This window comes from Amphimedon queenslandica, unplaced genomic scaffold (assembly GCF_000090795.2).
Source record: "Amphimedon queenslandica unplaced genomic scaffold, v1.1 AMPQUscaffold_13407, whole genome shotgun sequence".
NCBI classification, from domain to species: domain Eukaryota; kingdom Metazoa; phylum Porifera; class Demospongiae; order Haplosclerida; family Niphatidae; genus Amphimedon; species Amphimedon queenslandica.
In genome coordinates this window covers 1-19,557 of record NW_003546357.1, presented here as the reverse complement: position 1 = coordinate 19,557, position 19,557 = coordinate 1, and the positions used below count along the sequence as shown (strand labels likewise).

Sequence of the window (19,557 nt, the reverse complement as noted above, 5' to 3'; positions counted from 1 at the left end):
GGCGGGACGTTGAATTCTCGATACTAGTCAATACTGGTTTAATTTGTGTCAATAGCTTGAGTTCTCCTTCTTAATATTGTTAGTCATGGATGGTAAGGATAGCAAAAAGGAACAAGTTGATGATAAAGGAACCTTCCAAGAGTCAGCTGGCAACAATTCATCATCAACCAATCCTGCTAATGTAATTAATATTATGCTATATATATGTTTTATTGGATTTTGTTACATGTATGTACTCTTGATGTTTTCAGTAATGAAAAGCTTGGGCTACTTAAATAATTTTGATTCATGCATGTGGTTCTCTGTCACAGGTGGGGCTGATTTGGGTGCCGTAGCGCCACTGGGTGGACAGCTTCATTAATATTCATTAAATTTTTAATTATTACAATAAATTGATAGAATAATAAATGATGGGTATGTAACTGTAGAAACAAGTTTGTCATTTACAGTACTTACGCGTTTATATTTTTGTCAAATGTGAAAATGACAGAATTCTCTATTTTTTATAATTTTTCTGTTCCAACTTAGGCCAAAATCTTTGTACTACATGTACATGTACATATACATTATACATGTATATGGTCTTGGACCAAATTTTGCTGGAATTGAAAAATGAGAATTTTTACATATACATGTGCATGTAAATATAGTAAATGTCTATTGTAATCATACTTTCCTTATAGTTAGTACCTCAAGTCACTCCTACAAGACTAATATCTGGTAGAACTGGGAAGAGAAAGTTACAATCAGTTACACCTCCTCATGAACGTAAGTTCAATGTACGTGTATATGTATGTAGCAGATTTATGTTCTGTATCTCTTATCCCATTCCTCCTTCTCTTTAATATTAAATATACATATAGTTCTCATTGTTTTACATTTCCATGGTCCCAACTTTGCTTGATGTACCCTCAACTTTCATTGTCTTTCTGTAGTTTCCTTGTCCTTTTTCTCTGTCTTTTAAAGTATCAATAATAATAATAATAATAATAATAATAATAATAATAATAATAATAATAATGGAGCTGGGATAAGTCTTAACTATATGTACTAATTTTAAATATTTGAAATATTTCTATACATCTTTTTCTGACTTTCCCTCAAACTACATATATATATGTATATATTCATTCTAACTTGCTCTCTCCTTGTGTGTATTTTTGATAATAATAATAATAATAATAATAATAATAATAATAATAATAATAATAATAAATAGTAGTAATAATTGTTTGTCCCTAGTTTTCATTTCTATTTTTCTTTCCTTATGGGCTTTCCCTGTTTGTCTCTCTCTTTTGTCTCCCGCATTGTCTCTGATTTTGTTATAATAACAATAATAATAACTATAGTTGAATGTAATGCATTAATGGGGTGAGCTTGAATTTTTTTGAAAGTTAAGAAAGCAGACATTGGCATGTCTGCTTTCTTAACTTTCCTTGCTGCATTTGGACAGCAGTACACTATAGTCGAATCAGTCTTGCAAGAATTTCCAGTTATGATACTGAGCCGCCATTTTATTTCACTGTGACCCCACCTGTTTTTAATGAAATATTAAAAGTTTATTAAAAAGTGGAAAATTTTTCATACGGATAAATAGGGGTGACGTACGTGTACAAACAAACAAACAAACAAACATACATACATACATACATACATACATACATACATACTCGTCTCGTTTATATGGGGCTCGCTCGGGCTTGTCCCAATAATTTTTATTAGTACCTAACAATTTTTCAAAAAGTCAAGTATACTGGTTACAAAAAGAACATTAATGCTGATAGAAATTCTATGACTGAGTAGTAGGATAAGTTAGAGGAGAATAAGAGAAAGATAATAGAGAATAGAGCAAAGAGATTTAAGAAGTTAAAGTAAAATAAAATTTGGAATAAACTTTGTAGCCAGTAAGAAGAAAAATGGTTTGGAAGGAAATATAAAAATATTACAATGTTAGACTATTGAGTGGGATAAGCCTGACACTGACGTAACAAGATCAACCGAAGCAGCCACATTCCTCGTATTTCGGATAAATCTAGAACGATGACCACGTAGACATATTGTAAAGATAATAATAATTAACAGTGGATGGATGCCTTTAACCTTTTGTCTTTATTTGTCTTGTTTTTGTTTATTTTTTTGTTTTGCTGTTTCTTTCCTTTTCATAATAAAATAAAATAATATTAATGTGGATGGGAGAATCTAACTGTCTTCCTTTTTCTTAATTCCCACTTCTCTTTGTCTTCTTGTATTTCTTTCCTTTTTTTTATATTGTTCCCTAGGGCTTTCCCTCTTTTCTCATCATAACATTGTTATCAATGAGTTACATGTATTCTCTTATGTTATTTTATGATAATAATAATAATAATAATAATAATAATGTACAGTACATTAGTACACATCGTTTACATCTAGTGGGAGTTTATGAGGCATTTGGCCTCCCATACATGTACAGTACAGTTGAAAAAAGCCACATGTACATGTACATGTAAGTACGTGAACATGCATAGCCACTCTGCAGCTACTTTACTTTTGCATAAGTACATATTTTGTTTGGCCTACATATACACTCCCACTTTACATACATGTGCATGTACAGTAATTGTCCATTTAATATGTATAGCTATTTGCTTTATTTTTAAACTAATTTTGACATTATAGTCATCCTATTCACAAAGTACATGTACATGTATGTACATGTACATGTAATTCTTTTTGTCCTCTTTCTCACTCTCAGTTTCTTTAGATGATAAATCAGGTTCCTCAAAACGAAGACGTAGTACATCATCATTGTTAATGTCACCTCCTACCAGTACATTCAAACCATTACTGACTGAAAGACAGCAGCTAGCACTACTGAAGCAAATGAATGATGTTAATACTAGCCCAGGTAATGAGACTGTACACACATGTACTTGATATACATGTACACATGATAATGCAATTTAAAGTGTTGTCTTTGCCATTGAAGTACATGTACATGTACATTTTATTTTGTTTAGAAAGTGTTGGTTTATTCTGATCAATGACTTTTTTTAAATTTTTTAATTTGCCCCAAAATTTCTATAAGGTTATAATTTCCACAGATTTTGGCATAGTGCTCATGCAGCTTCTTGTGAGTGGATGTAAGTTGCTGAGATATTGGGCCAAAGACTAACCTGTACTACTGTACATGTATTGTATATAGCCCAGTGTGTTTTGTTAAAAGTGGCTAGGGTAGGAGAGAGTTCTTCATTTTTATATCATAAAAATACATGTCAGCTGGAGTGCGCTGCCATTTACAGTAGTTCATTTCCTTGTGGGAATTTAACCCTTGATGCAACATGTACATGCATGCATCAATGTAACATTCATCAATATTCACATTCCTTTATTAATTAACTAGTCAATGACCCAGCCAGCATGTCTGTGAGTTTTCAGTTTTGACATTTAGATGGTAAAAACTGCCTGTAAAAAATTAGTGAAACCAAATTATACATTTATTATGTGTATATGCATGTACATGTAAATGTACAGTATATACATGTAATAAACTAGCTGATAATGCTATTGTACTTATTTGGTAATTTAGTTGTTTTGTACATGTACATGTACATGTAGGTGAGGCCAGCAGTGTAGGATCTCATAGTGTGGAGTCATCTCCAAGAGACACGCCCACTAAAAGTAGAGTACACAAGAGGAATGAGAGAGGGGAGACTCTTCTTCATTTGGCTTGTATTCGTGGGGACAGGTCAAGCGTGGTATCATTATTGGAACAAGGAGCTGATCCTAACAGTACTGACTATGCAGGTTAGTACCTACATGTACACGTACTGTACTTATACTTACAGTATACGAAATGCATTTGCAATAATACATGTTCACATGTGTACATGTACAGTGTACATGCACATATGTGTACATCTACATGTACAGTTAGAGAAAATAATTTATTTTTATGACATGTATGTCATCAAAACACTTATATACATGTACATGTGCATGTTGTATTATAGAATGAAGAATTTGAAAGGCCTTAGCAACCGTCCACCCTGTATGCCCTTGACATAAAAGGGGTGTGCATAATGGTGAATTACAAATGGGACAAAGTTTCTGAGCCTTTTAACAGCAAGAGAGCATAGAGATACTATCTAAAGATTTTTCTAGAAGCATTAGAATGTAGGGAGAACTGCTAATTTCAGTAATTTGCTATAAGTCTAAATGAGAACCCAGCTGTACATGCAAGGTGGTGAAAACAATTTATAGTAATATTTTTACACTAATAATATGCTTGTTGTATATATGCATGCCTAATTAGCACAGCTAATAGTACGTAGAGTACAATCATGTTTCTACATGTACTGTATATTAGTAGCATGATATAGTGGTGTTGTTACTACATGTATATAGGTTGGACCCCTTTACATGAAGCATGTAATCATGGACATGTTGATATTGTATCTATATTACTGGATAATGATGTTCTAATTAATGCCCCTGGCATGGGAGGAGACACTCCTTTGCATGATGCTGTGATGAACTCTCACTTAAAGGTAATGTATTAATTTATATTATGTATGTGTACTGTGAGTCCACTTTGATTTGTGTGTTGCAGTCAGTACTTGTTTGTTTATTTTTGCTGAAATAATTGATTTCATACTAACATTATCGCTGTGGCTATGATGATTTTTAATATTCTGTAACTAATTAATTTATTAATGGCACAAAAGGGAATGTTGTAACTATAAGTCTAAATTGTCTTCAAAATAATAATAATAATTATGATAATGATATTACTAATTATTATTATTATTATTGATGATTATTAATTATAGCAGCAATAGGTACATGTATTTATTGTTATTATTATTATTATTGTGTCTCTGCTTTAATTTGCTCATTATAGCTCCCTCGATCATTATGGACACGTACCACTAGAAAAGAAATATCATTTATTTATTTATTTACATGTATTTATTTATTTACCATTTCCGGCATTCTTTGTCCTCCCCAGAAAATAGCCTGCAGACTTGAACATCCTTGCAGCACTCCTCAAAAGCAATAACCTACACACAATAATAATAGTACGTGTAGTAATAACTGCATCATTTTAAGTTTATATAGATAAATGATTAGCATGTGTTTATGTAGAAGTCCTTTTGCATTTATGTTAGTTGGTGCATGTGCACAGTACAATTCACAATTGTATGCTTTACAATACACTGTATGTGTACATGTACATGTACATACCTGTGCACCTTCAAGACATTCACATGATTTCTGGTCCTCTGCGATACACACCACCAGTTCATTCTCCTGTTCTGACTTTACCTTGTTTGTGTAATAGTCCTGTACCCAACTGGCTTGTACTGAGTATATAATGCACACCAGTAATATTGATGCTAGTATGAGCTTCATTATTGATATCTATTAATGATAATAATAATAATAATAGTGGAGATTGACTTGGTCTGTGTCTCCTTTATATACTTTTGGTCACTTCCTGTTCTACTTAATTGTTATTATTAGTTTAATTAATTGATTCACTACGTGACATTGGCTGATACTAGTGTTTGTAGTTTCAGTGAATTTCAATATACTACACACACCTCAAACACATGCACACACACACACACACACACACTGACAGCGTTCAGCTACTGCAGTAATAGCTATTTTATAATTTTGATCGGTATTAGAAGTTTGGTTCGTATTTAAGTAATTTATGTATACATGTATAATGTACATGTACTTGTATACATATTGCATGTACATGTATGAAGTCTATTTCTTAAGAAATAAAAATGACACATACATGCTTGAAATATTATAAACACCACGGATGGGGATTTTTGGTTATACATGAAACATATTGACACATGTAGTGGTATGTGCATAATGTCTTTTGCTAATCCTTTACTGGCTTTATGTCGATGGTGAAGATTTTATATCTAATTTCTTGCTGCAAGAGAAGTCTTTGGACAGTACTTTAGCCTTATCTTGCTGTTATTTGTACAGAAATTAAACTATGCATAATTGTTCTCTAGTTTGATCTCCCGTTTGAAAGCCTTCATTTTATGTCACATGCACTCAATAAATTAATTAATATTTGGCATCACCTCAATTTAGCATTTTAAAGATCACTGCTAAATTTGTACAGTAGGATTGAAGTACACATGCATGTACATGTACGTGCCATGTACATGAACATGCACAGTAGGTGTGGGAGTTTCTTTTGTCAAACATGTATTTTGTCATTATGATAAATATTGGGATTGTTATTGATCATAATGACAATTACTGTAAGTTAATGCATGTCACCTATATGTACCCTAAAAGTACTATTAATATACATGTACATGCATGTACATGTACAGTACATGCACATGCGCATACAATTATACATACTCTTGATTGTATCTATGCAATAAAAGTAAGAGTTATGGAAAACCAGTGAAGGAAGGAGCCATAGTCTACATTCTAAGATACATGTACATGTACATGTATCTCTATAAAGTCCATTTACATGTGCATTGTATGTGTCGATCTTTATGGATTATGGACTGTTAATAGTATTTCGGTAGTAATTAATTTCATATTTATTTTGTTACAGCATTAGTAACAGTCTGTGGTATAATTCATAGAACTATTAACATGCATTGAGAGTAGCATATGCTTGGCATGTGTGAACAATACATTCTATCAATTTATTGATTATTATTTGAAATAAAGACGCTTTATTAGTACATGTCGTATACATGTACATGTACATGCACTGTAACTTTACCCTCTAATGATTCTGAAAAAGTCTTTACACATTGTCTCCATGGAAAGCAAGATTTGGATTTGCAAGCTCCACATGTACCATATTTACAGTACACATGCAAGAGTTACTGATTGCTAAAAATCTTAATTTACATGAAGTATGTGTCTTCAATGCATTTGTACGTTTACATGTGATGTAAATTAGCTTTGATTAATACAGTGCTCAAAAAAACTTTGCATTAGTTCTGCCGTTTTGTCATCAATTTTACGAAAAATGTTTCGATATCCGTACACAGTGTCAGTATCACTTTAAGCACTTTTTAAAATTTGTATTAAGTTTATGCATGTATATGTACATGTATATGGGAATAATAGCTGTCATTGATGTATTGTACTTGCTGTATTTTTATTAGTTCATTTCTTGAGTTTTAAACACTTTATTTTAAATTTAAAGCAGCAGCAGAGTTAATAATAATAATAATGATAATAATAACAATAATGTTTATGTTAATAATGTTCAGCATTAATGAGATTGTAGGGAAACTATTTTTAAACTAAAGTTTTCTAAATAATAGTTGTTATTAAGTACAGTTCTTGTCTTGATCCATTGCCTCAAGGAGCACTTATTTAGGACTATGAGAAATAAAGAAAAGATGATACATAAATATTAACCCCCAGAGGACCCTCTGTGTTTAACAGATCCCCTGTCTTTACCATTCAAGACATTCTTCTTTATCAGTAAAGTAACTTCTGCCTGCTGTTTCACAGCATTCATCTAGCTTCAAGAACTGATATAGATAACAAAATAAAGTACATGTAATGGATGTGTATGCATACCTGTCCATTTTCAAAATCTCTACATCCAGTCTTTTCAGGGTCAATGCAGAGAACCAGGTCTTTAGCTGCAGTGCAGGTACCCTCTTGAATGTACATCCCCTGTACTGAGTATATAATGCACACCAGTAATATTGATGCTAGTATGAGCTTCATTATTGATATCTTATATTAATGATAATAATAATAATAATAATAGTGGAGATTGACTTGGTCTGTGTCTCCTTTATATACTTTTGGTCACTTCCTTTTCCAATTAATTATTATTAATATAATTATTAATTATTACTAATATAATTAAAATAGTTAATAACTGTGTACATTTTTGACCTGCATTGACTCAATCTTTGATATTCATTCATATACATTGTGTGTACATGTACATGTCTGTTACCATCCTTCTCACTCTTTTTTCTCTCATGAGCAAGCTCTCTCAGTTTGGAAAGTCTATTAATCTATATGTACATTGCGTCATTAAAGGACAATGCATATTTTGAGAAAACTGATACAACCATGGCTGCATGAGTGTATTAGTGACTCTTCTGGTTTATATAACTAAGAGTACATAATAGGGTACTCTTGATTTAACTTATCATGTGCCTTTATTGACATTTGACCAGAGTGTAGCACTGCAGCAATTATATTGCATGATGTTTTAAATTCTATGTGTCAACTTTATATGTACACATAAATCAAACAATTAACATACTTGATTTTAAAAGTTATTTTACATACATAACATTTACATGTATGTGTATTATTAATGCATGCACGTGTATTTGGCCCTTTGCCTTACAGTGTTATACACATCCTGCCAATAATAGATTATTCCTTGAACTACATGTAAATGTACATGCACATCTTGTTACTATTAACACTGTGTAGTGCTTTGGTACACACTTACAGTATATTGGTTAGCATTCTCAGTAATTGCTTTTTATATAGTAATGCTACTGGTACTTGTAGTATTGCATACTACTAGTATTACTTGTGCATTAGTATAAATTGTACATCGTACATTATTATTATTATGACATGTATTGTTCTTATTAATGTCTGCTGAGAATTATGACAGTTGTAACATATTGGCATATCACTTTATGCTGTACTCATGTCTGTGTATGTGTAATTCAGAGACCTACTCTATTTGATAAGGAATACAGATTACATGTACATGTACTTTGAACAGTACATGTACATGTACATGTACATCATCCTATCATGAGCAAACATTCTCATCATTAAAATAATACTACACAAACCTAGAATCAAATAAAATAAGTAATATTTGTGCATGTACATGTACATTGTATGGTGTATACATGTATATGCATAATAGATATAAAACAGGTATAAAACATCATCCTATTGCCATTCTTGCCACTCTTTTTGCTCTCATAAGCAGGCTCTCTCAGACGGGAGAGCCTGTTAATATGTACATGTACATGTATTGATTTGTTTGTAATTTTATTATCTATTTTTAGATGTTCATGTACATGTACGGCACTGGTCAGCAATAAGTTGACCAACAATGATAGCTGAACTAGAGTAAACTAGTTTGGTGAACATAATAAAATGTGATAATACATAGATAAGCAACCACATTATGTTTGAATATACACAAGTTACATTTGCCAGAGACTGTGGTAGCATTTGAGCATGGATAATGTTAGTTTACAACTAGTATGTTTCTATGAAAACAATTAACTATAGCAAACTCAAATGCAACTTAAACGCAAAACGTGTCAACTTATTGCTGACCAGTGCTGTAACTGTGCATGTACAATGTATGTACTGTACCAAAATTTGCTTTATTTTTGTCAGTATTTAACTCTGACATACATCTTTATGTGTATATGCTTGGTAAGTTGGTATACACAATATTATATCTTTACTTAAAAGTTATTGTTTGCTTGTACACTATTAATTACTATAATGTACATGTACACTTGTATTTCTGTAGGTTGTTCAATTGCTGTTAGATAAAGGAGCTAATGCCAGTATACCCAATACACACAATAAAACTCCATTGGACCTCTGTACTGATGAGCATGTTCGGAACTTATTGATCAAGTTTCTAGATAATGCTCCTCCAACAACACCAAGCAATGTGAATGGAAATAAAAGAGATGACAAATTGCCACACCCACTTTTTGTATCCCAGACCCCTCCCTCTCATAATATCTCTCGTCGGCGTCCAAGACGACAGGGCAACAGTTTTGTCATGACTCCACCCACCAGTCAGGTTACAAAGAAAAAGAGTTCTTCTGAGAGTGTTCATGATAATCAATCTCCTGGAAATAAGGAAGCGGGAGGAGCTGTGAGGTCACACCCATTGAAACCAGTTCAGTTGAAATTAGAAACAAATGGAGAGAGCTTTGAAAATAATGAGAATAATACTTCTGATGATAATAATAATAATGATAATATTGATGGTGTATTAATTACTGAATCCACTACCGGTAGTCAGTCAAATGCATGTACTGATTCTGTCATACATGTATCTACCAATGACCAGTCTACCACAGAATCTACTGTTGACCAGTCTACCACTGAGCAGCCTACCGTTGTCCAGTCTACTATAGAGCAGCCTCCTATTGTCCAGTCTACCATTGACCAGTCTACCAATAACCAGTCTACCATTGACCAGTCTACGACTAATCAGTCTACCATTAACCGGCCTTCCATTGACCAGTCACAAAGTGTCAGTATCACAATGCCAGTAATTGTTCATGATAATAATAATACTGATGATGGTGATGACAATACTGAAGATGATGTGTTTCAAGTCGAAGCTCCTGCTAAACTGGGCCCTGAAGAACGTTCACCAGAAGGTCTCTCTAGTCCAATGGATACAGTGGAATCAATGGATGTATCACTGTCTGTATTACAGTCTGGAGTGGGTGGATCCAATGCCACTGTTGATCGATCCTTCAATTCACTGGAAGACCAGTCGACAGTGGATCAACCAGAGTCTCAAACTCAGTCTCCAAAAAACGGATCTCAATCTCCTGTGACTGGATCTCAATCTCCTACTGATGCAAGCCAGTCTCCTAAAGAGTCTTTTTCTGATGAAAGTAAGTTCCCAGTGGATGCCACTGGTTGTAAGGATCAGGCAGTATCCAGTCTTATTGTTAATATTTCAATTGATAAAGTTCATTTGCTCACATCAACCGATTCTAATCGTACCTGCCCCCTTAGCCCCTCTGATGCTGGGTCTGGTAATATTGATACAGATGTGTGTAGCCTCTCCATTACTAGTGGGGGTGTATCTAATGTTAAGGACATTGATGATCCTAATCAAGGGGATGATTTGAAGAAAGGTGGAGCAAGCAGTGATGATAAAGCAGTACAAGATACCATGACTTTGTTGCCAGATGATGAAGACTCTATGTCCACAGTGGTGTCATTCTCAACCTCACTTCCTCTCGTTTTCAGTTCTCGAGCCTCCTCGCGGTCTCAGAGTCCGGCTCCATCTTTATCTCCAATGGCAACTGACCACACTCCTTTAACAGCCACACCCACTCCATCAACATTGTTAATTAATTCACTCAAGTCTGGGTTACCGCTGCGTAGAGGGAGATCTGAAGAACCTCCATCATCAAATTATAAATCAGCTCATTTCTCAGATGGGAGACATCAACTAAAGTCTCCTCCATCAATTGCTGTCGCATCTTCTTCTATGGTAAAGTCTCCGCCCCCCGTAGCTGAAAGTGAAAGATCAGTTGGTGAGTGTTCTTTCAATTGTACCAAGAATACTCTTGTTACCACATGTGCAAGTAGTTATATAGTCTGTCTCTTTTTTTTTAAATGGCTAGGAGGGAATTCTTTCTTTTTATTACGTTTTCTGTTATTACATGTACATGTATATCAAGTTTGAGCTGATCCTAATAAAATTATTATATGTACGTGTATGTGACGTTGTGGCTGTGATTATGTGAGTACTACAATATATGTGTACATCAATATTTACAATAAAGAAGTACTGTTCTAAATTTCATTCACACTATACTTGTACATTTAATACGTGTTTTTTTTACTTTATTAGATGATAAAAGTACTAAAAAAGAGTCCAATCAAGTTTTAGTAAGTTACATGTATTCTTAAAGCTGATACAATATTGCCACCAGTGCTGACAATATGTACGTTGACATTGCATGGGATAGAATTTGGTTCTACTCTAGCATGAAACATGAATCAAAATCTCAAATCACCCACGCTTTAAAAGCCTTTTAATTATAGTAACCAATAAAACCATCATTTAATGAGTTGATAAAAAAATATACATGTAATAATTATTATTAATTTTTATTTATATGTATTATAGCCAGTTAAGAAGAGGATCATGAATAAAGTGTACAAGTCAAGGATCATACAACAAAGGAAGGAATATGCTGCTAATCCTCCTCCTTTTCCAGCCCCTCCATTCAATTTTAACACTTTTATGATTACTAATAAACAATACCAGATTAATACAACATTGAAAGAACAGCAGCAATCTGACCCTAAGGTACATGTAGGTACATTATTGATTGAACTTGCATGTACAAGTACATGTACATTGTGTTGCATATAGTACTAATGTACCACTTTATTTTTAAATGTGTGATGGTGCGCATGGCTATAGCCTGTAGTACATGTACATGTACATGTGTATCACAAGAGAATTCTCCATTTTCAGAATTTTTGATGCATATACATTTTCTTATTTTGCATTTCAACTTTGAACTTCATGATTTTTATCAAAATTGGATTTTATGAATTTTTTAAGTTGCTGAAATCTGAGATCAACAACCAAAGGCTAAAGCTTTAATTTTTTGGCCAAATTTCGTCAAAAATGACTAAGTAAGAATTCTCATTTTTACACTTTTTTCCGACATGTCTTACATGTATATGTACATGTACATGTATGTCCTGGACTATAGGAGTATGTGTACATGTACATGTAGGTTTGGTTACTGTGGTATTATTATTTTTATTATTGATATTTGATATTATTATTTATACAAACATGTATAGTCCTTTTTGGGTGCCAACTTCTGATAGTAATTCTTTCATTACGGGCTACTACATACTTTAAAACTACAAATTTTAGCGTGCTACTTATTTTAGCAATATTAGCAAAGAGCCTAAAAACGCTAAATTTAATATTTGCTAATAAAAAACACCCAGTCACGTGATCATAAGATGTCGCTGATTAGATGGCTTTCTTCTGCTTGGTCGTCAACGCTACCAGAGGAAGGAGAACCCAGTGGAACAACAGCAGCAGCTTACAGAGAAGTGGAAAAGGTTGTGGAAGCTAATAAGAAAAGGAAAAGACATATCTATTATCATTATGATGATGAAACACGTGCTAAAATTGCCAAGTATTCCTGCAAATGTGGCAATAAAGCAGCAGTACAGAAATTTTCAAAGTAGCTCAGATTTGATGTTACTGAGAGTACTGTAAGGAACATGAAGAAAACATATAGTACCTAGCTAAGCTAAAGAAAGAGAAAGATCCTGCTAGAATCACAAGCCTTGCACATGTAGCTAGGGGGAGGCCACAAATGCTTCTTGAGTATGATCAGGACGTATCTAGATATATTAAAAGCCTAAGAGAAGCAGGAGGCATTGTAAATAGATCTATTGTTATTGCTGCAGCTAAGGGCATTGTGTCTCATAAAAACCCAGTACTCCTGAAGGAACATGGTGACCCAATCTCTATAAGCTCTTCCTGGGCAGAATCATTTCTCCGTCGAATTGGGTATGTTAAGCGTAAAGGCACAAAGGCTGCTCATAAGCTACCTGAAAATTTCCTGAAATAAAGCATGTTTTTCTTGAGAAAGTAAAGAGTGAAGTTGAGACGTGGGCCACTCCACCAGCTCTGATAAGCTACCTGAAAATTTCCTGAAATAAAGCATGTTTTTCTTGAGAAAGTAAAGAGTGAAGTTGAGACGTGGGCCACTCCACCAGCTCTGATACTGAACTGGGACCAGACTGGGTCAAAGCTAGTTCCTGTGAGTGAATAGAAGGCACAAAGCAGGTTCCTATTGTTGGAAAGGAAGACAAAAGAGAAATTACTGTTGTTAAGACTATTACTGCTTCTTGCCATTTGCCTCCTTTCCAAGTCATCTACCAGGGTATGCCACTGAGGTTAAAGAAGCTCTGGAACTAGGATTAGAAATAGCTGATGTAAAAGTTGACCAACACGCTTCTGTTGTAAAGTCACTACATGGAAACTGGCTAATGATGTCATTCACACACCTAAAAGACAATAATGATATTATACTAAAAGGATTTGAAAAAAACTGACATTTTGAGTGTGTTGTAAACATTTTTGATAATTTTTGATAATTCATAAACGCTAACTAAAGTAGCCGCTAACATTGATAGGTTTACAGTATACATCCATAGGGAAACCAATCAAGAGCTTTAGTGGGCCTGAGTTGCAATAAATGCCAGTAATAAGATAAAGGCAAGAATGTCTCCTGAGAAAAAGCTTCACTGCACTCAAAGCAATTTTGTCCACAAAGGCTGCTTTTGGCCTCCTAACCATTGGTTTTGCCTGGTTTTACCATTTTTCATTAAAGAATGCAGAAAGGGCTTGGAAGATTACAAATAATATCTCTTATATGGTATCTATAATTGCTTGCAGAAGTTAGCACCCAATAAGGTCTATATATTCACTATCTGTGGTAGTGCTATATGTAATATATATACCATACCTTCGAGGTCTATATCAGTAATATGAGTCTCGAGGTATCTTTCCGAGGCAAAGCCGAGGGAAGATATTGAGGGACGAGGGTCTCATATTACTGATATACATGTAGACCGAGAAGGTATGGTACATATAATATATTCTATACTTACTGTAAGATCAAATCGCACAGGACTGCCTTTGTGTATTTTATGATTGGTAGTGACAACCGATGGAGTAAATCTGACTAAAAGAGGTCTGCTCTAGTCATTAGAGTGTCCTTTGCTACTTGCAAGAAACTGGCCGCTAAGAACAGAAAGAAACGGCCTAAAGTCGGGCAGCAAAGAGAAAGAGCAGAGGCACTGAGGCAGCCATTTCTTCACCACGTGGCACTATGAATATCATTAAAAACCATGCGAGGTGTATATCGAGGGCTGGGGTGTATATATCAAAGGCAGGGGTGTATATGCGTAATATACTACCTGGCGGGGCCTTTGATCTTACAGTAACTATAGTATATGTTGTACATGTATACTGTACCTCATGATGATTCCATGTGACAGATATTGTTAAATGACATTCTATTGTCCAACCTGCTATTGTGGATAGTCATAATTGAATGTGTTAATGAACAAGGCTGTAATTAACCTCTTAAGTAAGGATGCTTCAATAATTTGGACAGTGTTATGTGGTCCCAAAGTATCTGGAATAGATAGGATTGGTTGTAGTACTGTACATTACATGTACTATACATGTGCAAGGTTTCAACCATTGTTATCATTTCGTGTTTCAAACACAAGCTAGGAGCCATTTTACATAATGTACATGTACCAACCCCTTGAATTTTCACTAATTGTTTATTCCTCTTCTAACTTTATACATGTATCTCTCTCCTCTCCCTCATCAATGCAGTCGGTCTATCCTCCATTATCATCTTGTTGTGTTGATTTATTTGTGGAACAAGATATGGAGAGAATTAAATTATTAACTTCTCATTTAACTGAAGTGGTACGCCTCACTCCTGTTACTATACCTAACCACTAAACATCTCTCTCTCTCACAGGATCATTTATTAATATCATTTGAGCAGGAAATTTTACGTGCAAATGATAAAATACGCAACCCAACATTGTTGAGTAATCACAGTCTTTGCTCCGTGTTGATAGAGAGACTCCTCCCACAGACAAACACAGACGACCAATCAAATTCTCCTGCTGCTCCATCGGATTTTAAAGGAGGTCTGGTTGATGCTACCAAAGATGAGAGGCTATTAACTGGGTATGTACAGGACGTGTGGGACAGGTTTCATAAGGAAGCCTTATTAATAGCTGAGAGACAGAAACTGGAGGTAGAGACACTATGGACTCTACAGACTAACCAATGGAAACAAAGGATTGAAAAGTGTACAGGTAAACGTATTAACTGGATGTACATGTACATGCACATTGTACATTCACTATTACCAAAATGACAAAAGACTACATGTACATGCATGCTGTCTTCAAAATTACATGAAAAATGTTATGGAGAACAATTTAGTCAATTTGTGAAAAATAACTATAAATTTGCAGATTAAATTTTGTGAGTTTTAAAGTTTCCTAATTTAAATTTTCCTGGTTTAGGTTTCCTGTACATGCATCACTGTACTGAGCTGCATGTCTCTAGAATCAAAAGAATTTAGTTTGTGTTATTGCTTGCACACAAACCACTTTCGGTACTGTATTATTTTTTTATACAATGTGTTTTGTTTTTAGGTGAAGTGTTGTCTGTTTCTGAGATACCAGCCAGTCATGTTCCATTCACTCATACTAGAATAATATCAAACTATAAACCACATGCTTGCTAACTATAACATCGACAGTTGCATCATGTTGTTTCATTATACATGATAATATTAATGATGATAATGATTAATAATTACTCTGTTTGTGCTTGACTAAAAGGAAGAAAATATGGTTCTTTTATACCATTCTAACCAACCATAATAGGTAGTTTAGCTAACAACTATTATCCCAAGGCCTCGTTGAATGATAGAAGTTAATTCACATTTGTTACACAATATCACTTACTCCATTATTCCCGACACTTAATTTTTGAAGCACTGCATAATTGAGTCACAACCATTCGTATGTTGCTGTGATCATGTGATGATCGATTTACTTATAGTACATGCACATCTAGTTCCGAAGAATAAATTAGAAGTTCAGCATACACTCTTACCATTAAATTATGCGTAGTCAAAAGGGGGTTGGGTCTGACTTTGTGATCATGAGACGACTTAGGAGGAGTTAATGGTACAAAGAATGTTATGATTTCTACTTTATAATTATGCATAACTTTATTTCAATCTTTTGTGTATTTCAGTGTACATGTACATGTATGTGCATGTAGTTTATATAGACTGATGATGTTTTAGAATAATTATTAATTTTTTAATAAAGGATTTAAATAATTATACTAAATATAAATTATACATAATCATGTCAACTGTGCCCTAACAGTAACTACATGTGCATGTACTCACACACATGCTACACATCCTCTCACAACATGTACGTTATTGTTTCAATTATTATGAGTAGTTTTTATCTCGGTAAAGCTGAGACTATATGCAAGGCCTTTCCAAACATTCCATATAAATCTATACCAGTTTTCAGCTTCAGCTGGATTATGGTAACCACCATTAAGGTGACATTGTTGGCAATTATTAAACCACCATGCAGTGACTAGCACAATGCCTGCTACCCTTGTCATTATCAGAATCTTTTGTAGAGATTTCATTCCACTGTGATTATGATGGTTGCTTCGAGTGTAATCTTTAATCAATCCATCTCCAGCAGTATCAGAGTATCCTCTTGCCGTTAGTACATATTTAGTACTACCGTCACTAATACTGAATTTTGAGTAGTTCACATAATCTAGGTCCACTGTTAGTGTGTTTGATCCTTCTTTAGTAAGATGATGAATTTTGCTCAATCCTAATCACAACTTACCAGTAAGATTATTAAACCCATACTCATAATCTACCCAAGTCAACAGATCCGTCTTGTCTCATCTGAAATACAGTCCATCCACTACCATCAGTGTCCATGTTGCAGAATACCTGTGATCCAACAATAGTATAGGAATGTAAAGTATAATACCCTAAAAATTACTTGGAAATTAAGCTGGTCCATTATCTGGTTTTATGAGGTATACTCTATTCTGTGTGCTTCCCAGTTCTTTCCATGCTTTACAATCAGTTTGCGTTGCACATTCTATGATTAGAAATTATTAGTTAATAGTTGCAAAAATTATTTCACTTCATTACTGTATGCATACTTGGTGTAGCAAGTGCTGGTAGTGGTAACAACTGGAGAAATTGTCTCTTTGTCATCATCAGGACAGTTTCCATTGACAGTATTAATAATAAGAATTATTATCATTATACATCATTTTACTAGCTGACATCTATTCAATATCATTTTACTTGTTATAATAATGTGATAAGATATAGTTTATGTGGTGATTGTTACTTATGTCTACCTCCTTTTATATGAACTGACTTACTGTACCAACTATAGGCAAAATTAGCGGACCATGATGACAACACAATAAGGAACAAATTCTTCTCTACTGATCTTTAAACTAAGTATAAATTCATATTTTATTTATAACAACAGAGTCAGTTTATGTACATGTGTTAGTTTTATCAGATGACATTTGAATAAGCAGTTTAAATTCATGCATAGTTATTGCCATGTTTGATAATTAAGTTACTAGTTAGATATCAGGATAAAACAAAAATTCTTGTAAGTGAATGTGCTCACTGCTCACACCAAAAATACATTTACAACTTGTAGCATCCGATATTCTTCTGTCATCAAAATGTAATAGAAATGTGTTCAAACGTTCTTGCTTTGTGTTAGAAAATGTTACAGTGATTAAAATGGATAATTCTTTCCTAGTTATTTTTTGACAAAATTTGGACAAAAACCCAAAATAGTGCAAGGTCTTGGAACAAATTTTAAGCAACTTTAAAAACAATTAAAATCAACTCAAAATTGATATTTAACAAAAGAAGTAAGGAGGACTTAAATGTATCAGAAAAATTTAAATTGAGAATAGTACGGGGACTTCTCTTTTTGAGGAGTTTTGAGTAACTTTAAAAAAATTGCTCACAAAAAGCTAAGCACTATGCAAAAATCCTGTGCAAAACCATGCGTTTGAAATGTTTAAACTTGCCTAAGCATGATTAGGAACTATATTACATGGTTAAGGTAAGTTTCTTCAACATTTGGTCAAGTTTCCACATTTATTCATATGCACATAATATTATTATTGACTATAGTATATGGCATTTTTGTAGTCAGACAAATTTCTATTGCATGTACAGTTGTAGTGTATACACTAATGTAATATGGGCTGTCTACAATCACTGGACTGGAAAGGTGGAATGGAATAGTGGAATAGCTACTGCAAATATTAATGTGTAGGCATTAGACATAATTTTTGTATAAGAAGTCCCCTAGTTATGTTAGGAGTCCCCTACTTATGTTAGGAGTCCCTAGTAATGTTAGGAGCCCCTAGTTATGTTAGGAGCCCCTAGTTATGTTAGGAGCCCCCAGTCTGTTCTGGTTTCTTTCTGTTTATACTTTACTACTATATAGCCCACTACCCATAACAATTCTTTGTTCCTAATACTGCATCAAATTAATCAAAAATCATTCCAGTATTCCATTCCAGTGTTCCAGTCCACCTTTCCAGTCAAGTGATTGTATACTGTAATATGGCATAATTTGTGTTGTTTCTAAATTTTAAAGGACTTTTCAAGTTTCTTCATTGTTCATTTAGGCCTAGATTTCAATTAAACTTGCTTCAAATTTCCTCCCAAATTTGGCCAAGGACCATTACAAGGAATGATTGAAAATGGCTAGGAAAGAATTATCTCTTGACTACATTTTGTAATCTCTTGACTACATTTTTTGATGAAATTTCCTTATGTGTATTAAGTAATGTGTCTTAAGTATAAAGTTACATTTTTAAACTTTTTCCAATAAAACCCCATTCAAGATATAATGGAGAAGCTCGAAGATTAATGACTTCATAATTACAACAATACAAATACAAATAATAATAATAACAATAATAATAATAATTTTCTAATCGAACACAGTAATTTACAACTAATTTCCCAATTAAATTAGCCATTAAGCTCAGCCCAATTTGTACGTTAGTTTTGAAAGTTTAAATCAAGTCTTTTTAAAAAAATTAATAGTGTCTCTAATAACAACACATTTATGTTTATTAATATGATTATTATC

General features: G+C 33.7%; 2 protein-coding genes across 5 annotated transcripts; one reads left to right on the top strand and one right to left on the bottom strand.

The window, feature by feature from the left end:
* The first annotated feature begins 61 nt into the window (after positions 1–61).
* On the top strand, positions 62–16,239 carry LOC100639359 (probable serine/threonine-protein kinase nek3). 3 transcript variants are annotated; one of them, XM_019996519.1, is made up of 11 exons: positions 62–181; positions 684–768; positions 2,744–2,887; positions 3,598–3,786; positions 4,387–4,529; positions 9,539–11,303; positions 11,624–11,661; positions 11,903–12,085; positions 15,167–15,262; positions 15,318–15,663; positions 16,009–16,239. In XM_019996519.1, the coding sequence occupies exons 1-11, from the start codon at positions 86–88 to the stop codon at positions 16,098–16,100; spliced, it is 3,177 nt and encodes a 1,058-aa protein (XP_019852078.1). In that variant the 5' UTR covers positions 62–85; the 3' UTR covers positions 16,101–16,239. The 3 variants fall into 3 exon arrangements, with proteins under 3 accessions (XP_019852078.1, XP_019852076.1, XP_019852079.1); XM_019996517.1 differs by having other exon boundaries at positions 2,735–2,887; XM_019996520.1 differs by lacking the exon at positions 16,009–16,239 and adding an exon at positions 15,877–15,993 and having other exon boundaries at positions 2,735–2,887.
* A 478-nt stretch (positions 16,240–16,717) lies between these two features.
* LOC105312784 (fibrinogen C domain-containing protein 1) lies at positions 16,718–19,321 on the bottom strand. 2 transcript variants are annotated; one of them, XM_019996512.1, is made up of 4 exons: positions 17,565–19,321; positions 17,410–17,511; positions 17,282–17,357; positions 16,718–17,232 (listed from the first exon to the last, which is right to left on the bottom strand). In XM_019996512.1, exons 2-4 carry the CDS (start codon positions 17,428–17,430, stop codon positions 16,820–16,822), a joined length of 510 nt encoding a protein of 169 aa, XP_019852071.1. In that variant the 5' UTR covers positions 17,431–17,511; positions 17,565–19,321; the 3' UTR covers positions 16,718–16,819. The 2 variants fall into 2 exon arrangements, with proteins under 2 accessions (XP_019852071.1, XP_011403991.1); XM_011405689.2 differs by having other exon boundaries at positions 17,576–19,321.
* Between the last annotated feature and the right edge of the window lie 236 nt (positions 19,322–19,557).

Excerpts from the sequence above, each read along its gene's own strand:
- LOC105312784 (XM_019996512.1), bottom strand. The coding sequence starts at position 17,430 with ATGGACCAGCTTAATTTCCAA. Across the intron at positions 17,358-17,409 it reads TGGACCAGCTTAATTTCCAA|GTATTCTGCAACATGGACAC; the intron begins GTAATTTTTAGG and ends GTTGGATCACAG. Across the intron at positions 17,233-17,281 it reads AGACGGATCTGTTGACTTGG|GATTGAGCAAAATTCATCAT; the intron begins GTAGATTATGAG and ends AGTTGTGATTAG.
- LOC100639359 (XM_019996517.1), top strand. The coding sequence starts at position 86 with ATGGATGGTAAGGATAGCAAAAAGGAACAAGTTGATGATAAAGGAACC. Across the intron at positions 182-683 it reads CATCAACCAATCCTGCTAAT|TTAGTACCTCAAGTCACTCC; the intron begins GTAATTAATATT and ends CTTTCCTTATAG. Across the intron at positions 11,304-11,623 it reads TGAAAGTGAAAGATCAGTTG|ATGATAAAAGTACTAAAAAA; the intron begins GTGAGTGTTCTT and ends TTACTTTATTAG.